The 9,768-nt window shown below is 45.3% G+C and overlaps 1 protein-coding gene across 1 annotated transcript in view; it reads left to right on the forward strand.

Moving 5' to 3' along the window:
* Window positions 1-339: 339 nt before the first annotated feature.
* The window catches only part of LOC311113598 (igLON family member 5-like), a gene marked incomplete at both ends in the record, with an annotated part of 121,874 nt that continues 112,445 nt past the window's right edge, over window positions 340-9,768 (forward strand). The window contains one exon of the mRNA XM_084156850.1: window positions 340-400. Coding sequence (XP_084012976.1) covers window positions 340-400 — 61 coding nt within the window. The remainder of the gene's footprint in view (window positions 401-9,768) is intronic.

A 9,768-nucleotide genomic window follows, 5' to 3' on the forward strand; every position in this document is an offset into this window, starting at 1 on the left:
GTCCAGATGCGCATTTGAGCACATTTGCTCCAAACCATTGAAAACAACATTAATTCAGTGTCTGGAATATTTGAGATTTTTGCACCAGGATTTTGTGTCATTTGTTATTCCCTCTACGTCTTCTTTGGCTAAGGGGGGTCATCAACGGGAAAAGTCAAGGGGATAGACTCATGTTTTTGTCCAGTCACATGTAAAAGCAGTCGGTTATTGCTGTTGGACATAAATAAAACACACCAAGTAGATATTTTTATATTTTTCCTGCAAAGGCTCCATACAAGGGGACTACAACGGTATTCTACTACGAAAACAACAACGAAAAATCTATCGAAACCTCAAGACATGAGCTGCCCAGTCTTACGAAACGTGTTCGCTGCTTTGCTCCTCGCATTGCTGTCGAAAGGTAAGTTCTAGTAGGCTACTTTGATTTGATGTTGCCGCTGGATTGGATCCATGCATGCATCTTCCCCTTCATTCTCTCTGGGATGGTGCTGGAGGTGAATACTAATGCCGAGGCTTTGTGATGGGGGTCTACCTGCTTATCAATCATGCGTATGTGTGCTAGAGTGTACACTCGGTTTTCATTTTCTCACAGTTTGGAGAGAGAGAGAGAGGGAGAGAGGGATAGAGAGAAAGAGAGAGAGAGAGAGAGAGAGAGAGAGAGAGATAGAGAGAGAGAGAGAGAGAGAGAGAGAGAGGGAGAGAGAGAAAGAGAGAGAGAGAGAGAGAGAGAGAGAGAGAGAGAGAGAGAGAGAGAGAGGTGTGAGTGGATAAAACAATGAGTGTGCGTTAGCATGTGATAGGTATAGGCTACAGCCTTTGCGCAGCGCACGGCTCCATCTTCAGCTTGCTTGTAGCCTACGAGTGGTGCATGTTAACATATTTCACTTCAGAATTCGAGACACCCTATTCCCATCCTCTCTTGTCTATCAGATGGCGGGCGCATTCCAATACGTGACATGATTGATCTGGTGGTAACCCGTGCACATGACGTTCGTACTATGGTGCTCACACTGCTCCTACATAATTTTCGATGCAGTACAAGCAGTTGAGAAGAGTAGCAAAAAAACGTTTTCTGAAAGGTTGAGAGATAATAATTGACAGAGAGATAGAGCTTGGGGCATTCCAACACGTATAGGGCACTATGTACCGTGTAGCCTAGTAACCTTCACTACTTTCCCCCGCCGTGGCTAGTTATTTATCCACCACATTGTCTGTTGCTTTTAACCTTCTCTCATCAGGCTAAGTTAAATGTAAGATAATTGCGGTGCTCGCTTGTACATCCGGATGATTCATAGGGGATTTCAGTATGCTTAATTATTAATTGCACAAAGGATAGAGGCGCGTCAGAAATTGGACAATGGTTTATTGTTGTGCAATGTGCACTGCAGAGGAAGGGAAACTTGGGCATCACAAAAGTGCCTTGTCATATGGAGCGCCTGAAGATAAATAGCATTGCAATATGAGTTATAGCCCTAATACTTTTCATTTCTCACCGTGACCGATATTATAACCATATTGCAGATTTGTTTTATCTCAATCCACACACTGTTGATGTTGTTGTGGATTCTATTACGCCTCCCCCGGCGCTCCTTCCAACATCTGGTGCGCCCCTTGCGCACGTGCGCGACGCAAACCACACATTAAACCACACATTAAACCACACATTAAACCACACATTAAACCACACATTAAACCACACATTAAACCACACATCACACATGCGTGCCTCAATTACTCTCCCTCATTACATGTGGGAAATCATGAATTAAATAAATAACCTGGCCTTAATAACAATAATTGATGTGTCAGTGCAATAAGATGCAAGGTTAACTGCTCACCGATGCAGGCGGCAGGAGTAGTGGAGTACCCAGCTGGTTATGGTGGAATTCCAGTAGGGCCTAAACTACAACAAGAATGGGGCAGATGGACAGCCCTGCAGGACACAAACACCAAACAGAACAGCATGAAACCATATGATTATAGCGCCATATTGGCTTCACAGTACCAATTCACAACCCGCTTTTAAGATTCTAAGGTCAGATTACCTTTGTTGAATTGATTGAACTAAAATTGCATTTTACAAACCTACCATATCCACATGTTCTAGCACTAAACTATACAGTTGATGAATGCAGCCCAGAGAGGCCATATTCTTGTTTTATTGTGAAGCACATTAAAGCTATGGTTTGCAGTTGACTGAGAATACTGTATATCAGCATCACCTTTGTTCTGTGTGGTACATGGACACGATGGTATGAAGTTGACTGAGAGTATATCATTGCCATCTTTAGAAAAGGATGTAGCCAGTTTCCCGGCTGCTGCTACCACCACATGCCCACTCATGTGGAGGCATGCATGAATGATGAGGGAGGAAGGATGGAACACAGCCATTAAAAGCCTGGTCATCTCCCTGTTAAATCATGCAAGGTGCCCCAAAGACGTGAGCATGTGTAGTGCTCATTGGAGTGTGTCAGATGGAGTTCCCACTCCCAAATGGACCCTTAGTCCCTATAGCTATACTTTCTATGCACTTGTGTATATCTGTGAGGATTGAATAGGTATCGAAATGTACTCCTATAGCCTATCGGGGAGCTAGGTAGGGTCAATATTGCTTAGACCTATACAGTACTCTCAAGTCTCAAATCAAATCAAATGTTATTGGTCACATACACATATTTAGCAGATGTTATTGCCGGTGTAGCGAAATGCTTGTGTTCCTAGCTCCAACAGTGCAGTAGTATCTAACAATTCACAACAATACACACAAATCTAAAGTTAAAAGACTGGAATTAAGAAATATATAAATATTAGGACAAGCAATGTCAGAGTGGCATTGACTAAAATACAGTAGAATAGAATACAGTATATACACATAAAATGAGCAAAGCAGTATACAAACATGATTAAAATGACTAGTGTTCCATTATTAAAGTGACCAGTGATTCCATATATATATATATATAGGGCAGCAGCCTTTAAGGAGCAGGGTTGAGTAACCGGGTGGTAGCCGGCAAGTGATGGCTATTTAACAGTCTGATGGCCTTGAGATAGAAGCTGTTTTTCAGTCTCTCGGTCCCAGCGTTGATGCACATGTACTGATCTCATCTTCTGGATGGTAGCAGGGTGAACAGGCTGTAGCTCGGGTGGTTGATGTCCTTGATGATCTTTTTGGCCTTCCTGTGACATTGGGTGCTGTAGGTGTCTTGGAGGGTACATTTACATTTACATTTTAGTCATTTAGCAGACGCTCTTATCCAGAGCGACTTACATGAGCAATTAGGGTTAAGTGCCTTGCTTAAGGGCACATCGACAGATTTTTCACCTAGTCGGCTCGGGGATTAGAACCAGCGACCTTTCGGTTACTGGCACAACGCTCTTACCCACTAAGCTACCTGCTCTTACCCACTAAGCTACCTGCCGCAGTGTGCCCCCGGTGATGCGTTGGGCAGACCGCACCACCCTCTGGAGAGCCCTGCAGTTGCGGGCAGTGCAGTTGCCGTACCAGGCGGTGATACAGCCCGACAGGATGCTCTCAATTGTGCATCTGTAAAAGTTTGTGAGGGTCTTAGGGGCCAAGCCTTCTTCACCACACTGTCTGTGGGGGTGGACCATTTCAGATTGTCAGTGATGTGTACGCCGAGGAACTTTTCACCTTCTCCACTGCGGTCCCGTCGATGTGGATAGGGGCGTGCTTCCTCTGCTGTTTCCTGAAGTCCACGATCAGCTAACCTCCTCCCTGTAGGCCGTCTCATCGTTGTTGGTAATCAGGCCTACTACTGTTGTGTTGTCTTCAAACTTGATGATTGAGTTGGAGGCGTGCATGGCCACACAGTCATGGGTGAACAGGGAGTACAGGAGGGGGCTGAGCACGCACCCTTGTGGGGTCCCTGTGTTGAGGATCAGCAAAGTGGAGGTGTTGTTTCCTACCTTCACCACCTGGGGGCGGCCCGTCAGGAAGTCCAGGACCCAGTTGCACAGGGAGGGGTTCAGACCCAGGGCCCGAGCTTAATGATGAGCTTGGAGGGTACTATGGTGTTGAAGGCTGAGCTATAGTCAATGAACAGCATTCTTACATAGGTATTCCTCTTGTCCAGATGGGATAGGGCAGTGTGCAGTGCGATGGCGGTTGCATCGTCTGTGGATCTATTGGGGCGGTATGATTGAAGTGGGTCTAGGGTGTCAGGTAAGGTAGAGGTGATATGATCCTTAACTAGCCTCTCAAAGCACTTCATGATGACAAATGTGAGTGCTACGCGGCGATAGTAATTTAGTTCAGTTACCTTTTCTTTCTTGGGTACAGGAACAATGGTGGACATCTTGAAGCAAGTAGGGACAGCAGACTGGGATAGGGAGAGATTGAATATGTCCGTAAACAATCCAGCCAGCTGGTCTGCGCATGCTCTGAGTACGCGGCTAGGGATGCCGTCTGGGCCGGCAGCCTTGCGTGGTTTAACACGCTTAAACGTCTTACTCACGTCGGCCACGGAGAACGAGAGCCCACAGTCCTTGGGAGCGGGCTGCGTCGGTGGCACTGTGTTCTCCTCAAAGCGTAGGGTATAAGAGCTAAGGGTCGATTTTGGATTGGTCATATCATTCTCATCTCCGTTGCTATTTGAGCTACATCCATTTAGTCATTGATCAGCACTCCTGTTAGGCTGCTATTACCATTAACTACTATGAAGTGTCAGTCATCAAGTTGGTTTCTGCTGACCTGTGCAGTGACGTTCAAAGTTGTAGCTGTTGCATCTCTAAGCACAATGCCTAGTGAGCATTCTGAGGAGCACCTACGTGCTATGGACCTTTTGGCATAATGGCTTTGGCTGTATTGGACTGAGAGATGCTAAGTCATTAGTTTCCATCCTCAGACAGAGTGATAACCAAGGTCGTATTCATTATGGCACACGGTAGCAAAACGTTATGCAGCGGAACATGAAATTGAATGTTTCTTATTGGACAAGTTCAGGTAGTTCCTCCCTGTGTCAGTTTGTTTTCTATCTGTTTGGTGCCTAATGAATACTACGCGGTTATTGTTCCTCAGGCAGAGAGGAGTGCCCCCGTAGCAAAATGTTTTACAATGGAACAAAAAAACAACTTCTCATTGGACAAGTTCAGGTCGTCTCTCCCTGTTTCAGCCAATTTTCTAATGTTTGGCACCTAATTAATAGGACCCGGTTCTCCTAAACCTTTGTCGTCTACGTCTGAGATGGCACGCTGGGAGACTTTGCTTCCCACTTATTTTCTCAATGAAAGCTAACTAAGCTTGAGAATATAACTACACGCCCCCACACCAAATTAAACCATTTAGACTCCACAAAGAGGATCGCTGTTATGACAGACACCTGCGGTAAGTATCTTATTATTAGGTTCATGTTAGCATGTACTTTGCTGGTAATGATAAATATGTTGTGGTGCTGCTAGTGATGATATTTCATGGTCTAGGAATAGGAGATGCTTATTTACGACCTCATGATGTAGGTATGTCAGTAACACAAGCTAGCACCTGCACAAAGGCATAACACCTGCTTCTATACAGATTCACATTCTAGCACATGTTCCTATACAGTAACACATTCTATCCAATTACATATCTGTATGCTGAGAGAAATGGCCTTAAGTCAAGGTCACACATCAGCATAACCTGGCATTTGACCTTTGGTCTTACCTTGGTAGCAGATCAAGCTCCATCAAAGGTCCTCTAATCCATTAGGTGCACTACATAAACCTCTCTCTACTTTTCCACATTACAGTCTTGGATCCCTCTCAGACACATCATCCTTAACCTTTGAAAATACTCTCCTGTATATCACTGAAGCCATTTTCAAACAACCCAACAGATGCTTCTAGCTCCAAACGACTCCAAACGAGCATCCACAGGACAAAAGGTGGCCACAATGAATCAAAGGGTACAGGTGCGTCGCCCGCGATCCCTCTCGTTACCGCGACATATGGGAGGGACAAGTGGGGTCAAGGCGCGTGGCACATCATGGCACATGTTGATGGCATGGCCCCCCTGTTTGTGCTCGGTCGAAACACCGGCTTTGGCTGGGAGATGAAGAGCTGCAGACACGTCGGTGTGCCAGCACCAACAGATGCCTCACGCTCCTAATCTGGAAGGGCCTCTGTTCCCCTCTTCCTCCCTCCCGCCTCTTCCCCCTCCGCCCCCTGTTTGAAAGCCACCATTTCTGTGCCGCCGTTGTTCTCCAAGCCTGGCTTGCACATGGTCCTCTTTTTTTGGAGCCTGTATTTGTTTGCCTTTTTCTCGGTTCTTCTTCATCTGTTGCCAGACACCATTGGATGTGAGACCGAGACGCCCAGGGTTTGGGTCTCTTGGAGTTGCTCTTTAGGAGAGTAAAATGGGGCTGCTGGATGCTGGGAATATATAGCAGTGACCTGACAGAAAACAAGTAGGCTGTGTTCTATATCACATTTTCAATTTGTTTTTTTATTAGGCCCTTTTTGCATGAACAATTGTCACAAAGTGTTTTACAGTTGTATGGGGGGAATGTGAGACTGTGTACTGGGGTTTGTGCTATGGATGATGAGCTTCTACCGTATGCTGGATGGAGAACTGATAGATACCCTTGTGTGATTCGAACTAAATCAGGAAGTGTTGCTATGGAGAGGGGCACCATGGAGAGAATGGCCCCAAGTGTTTCTGTGGAATCTTCCACTTTTCCACCCCTGCCTATTACTGACCTTATCTTGGCTTAAACATGACTGGCCTTAGGGGCTATTCCATCCACATCAATGGCCAAATATGTTTCTGTGGGTATTTGGATTGTTTTCAACAGGGTGAGGGTGGTGAGATGCTGGCCTCTGGAATGGTGTTGTAATGTTAGTGGCTTTCAGGCTGGAACAGTGACTTGGGGGTCATGGGGTCAAACTCGAGATGGGTGCTCCGAGTGCGGAGAGGAGGAAGGGTCGATGGGTGCTCCGTCACCTCAATGACCTTGAGTTTTCCTGCATCGAGTTTTGATAAACACTTCACTGGCCTCCTATATTGGTTCTGGCTAGGCAATTATACATAAGTGTCAGTGCCATAAATAATGATTACAGCCAGGCTTGTTTGTAATTATAATCACAGTTATTATATATGGAGTTCGGTGTAATGGAAATGAACCAGGATCACTTTCAACGTGGGACAGGTTCTTTTACTGTGTTTAATTACGGTAATACAGTGTAATACTTCCCTTCTCTCCCACCCCGCCTCCTTGTACTATTCCCAGCTCAACCCCAGTGGCCAGTGCTACCCTGTGCATGAATACGTGCATGAGCAATGGGCCCTCACTCTAATAGTAATGAAAAAAGTCCTATGTTTTATTTAATGCAGGAAGAGAAACGTAATTCAAGTGGCATCAGAATGGCTGTAGAGACAGAGAGAAGTGGAAGGCCCATATATACGGTATATATAGTCTCACAGAAGCCCCCCCCCCCCCCCCAATCACACACACACACACACACACACACAGTCACCCAGTCACTCAGTCATTCACACACAAACGCAGCCTTTATAGGGCCACCCGCAAGATGAATTTAAACAATTCTCCCAGTGAAGGTCCGAACAGTAAATCAATGAAGGCCATCGGAGCCAGGAGTACCCAGCCTTGAGGGGTAGAGAGGAACATCTATATATTCATACATCTTTGTCTACATAAATAACTTTCATTGATCTCTTATCAATACAGCCGTATAGGGAAAATGGAATATGTCTCTGGCACAGGCTAAATCCTCATTCCTCTCTTTCTGGCTCTGAGGCTCCGAGGCTTTAGCCGGGGCATGTAGATTTAGCTATCTGGAGAGAAGGAGAGAGACAGAGAGAGACAGAGAGAGAGAGAGATTCTACCCCCCTCTAATTCTTGCCTTTTTATGTGAGGGAGTTAGCATCGTTGGAAACACGATTCAGATTAGAGCAGCCGCTGCTTCTTTCTCCTGTGGGAGCTGTGAGGGACCCGGGTCCCGCTTCTCTCCCTGTCCTCATTACCAGAGACAAGAAGCTTCGCTGGCAAATCAATGGAAGAGGCTTAGGAAACAAATGCAGCCTGGTCCATGCCTGGTGATGGGACTGTGGGTATGTGTGGGGGAGGGTGTGCGTGTGCGTGTGCGTGCGTGCGTGCAAGCGTGGGTGCATCTTTATGTGTGTTTGTGTGTTTGTGTTTGCAAATTTGTAATTGTCTTGTGTTTGGCTATGTGAAGGAGTCTGTTCATTTGTACGACAATACAGGGGAGACAAACATTAGTTTCCAACCACTGCTCTATTGTGGTCTGTTGGAGTACTCTCCACGCACCCGTTTAACCACGGTAATATTTACCACTGGGATATGATACCGCATAAGCCCGATAATTACTTTGAGATAAAATTAGATCTGAATCCATTTTTGTGGAATACTAATAGGGTAACATGGGGTACGATGCCCCTAAGATCAGTGTCTAATTGCTGACACACAAAAGCAAATTTTGGAGAAAGAAAAATGTTGGTGGATGATGGCCATGCTTAGGGTAACAAACTATAAAGGAAAATAAATGGCTACAGTTGACAGATTTTTAGTTATTTAATAATTTTTACCTCACCTGCACGTACAGTAAATTCTCTTTCTTCTTTTACCTTTTCCTTACACGCCATTATGTACAGTTAAACTAAACTCATATTCATCTTAATTAGGCAAGATTTTAAATCCCAGCAGTCTCTAAAATGAAATTCAAGAGCAAACGGTTTTCAATAGTTTGTAATATTTATAAATTTTTGGAAATATAACAGATTAAATATTGAGTAAATACACACACACACGCACACACACACACACACACACACACACACACACACACACACACACACACACACACACACACACACACACACACACACACACACACACACACACACACACACACACACACACACACACACACACACACACACACAGCTCGGGCCAGACTGGTTGCTTGTGGGATACGGACCGATAATTCTGGGTGGCGCTTCATAAAACCGTAAAACCAGGTTGCTGACCACCTTTCTTTATTGAATGTGTTTTGGATTCCCATCCACTCCGTCAGGTCAAAGGCAAGTGTTCGGACATCCCATGATGTAAATCCGAAAAGGGCTCTTTCCATTCGAAAGAGCCAGTGAAGACTGTTAACCCACCCAAATGGCTGTGGCTTGGGGTTTTGACCTGCTTGTCTCAGTGTCGCCTCAGTGTATTGGGTGGCAGATTAAAAGCACGGGACGCTGCCTTAATCCCCTGCCCATTTTCAATAGCATTCAGGGCACAACAAAGCACCTCTTTGCCAAAGCCGCCACGATCAGATATTTTCTTAAATAAAAAAATGAAAAGTATCTTAGGAACGGTGGAGAACTGACCCCTAATCTAACCCTAACCCTAACCCTAACTCCAATTCTGACACTAACCTAACCTTAGCCCCTATTCTGACCCTAACCTAACCCTAACCCCTATTCTAACCCTAAACCCTATTCTGACCATAACCCCTATCCTAATCCTAACACTGGCCCCTATTCTAACTCTGACCCCTAACCCTAATCCTTACACAGCTAACTGGAGGTTAGCTTGCTTTGCTAGCAGACATTAGCTTATGATAACTAGCTGGCTAGCATTTATTTCACCTCAGACTTTCTGCTAGTGAGGTTGCTAGTTGGCTAAGTGGGCTAGCCAGTGCCTAAATTACAGCTAAAAACAAATTATCAACCACAAAGGGGGCACCTCGCCCCATTGGAGGGGGGCAGAGGGGGAGTGTAACTATTGAAAATAATATTTT

Source organism: Coregonus lavaretus (assembly GCF_964263955.1).
Source record: "Coregonus lavaretus genome assembly, chromosome: 3".
NCBI lineage: Eukaryota > Metazoa > Chordata > Actinopteri > Salmoniformes > Salmonidae > Coregonus > Coregonus lavaretus.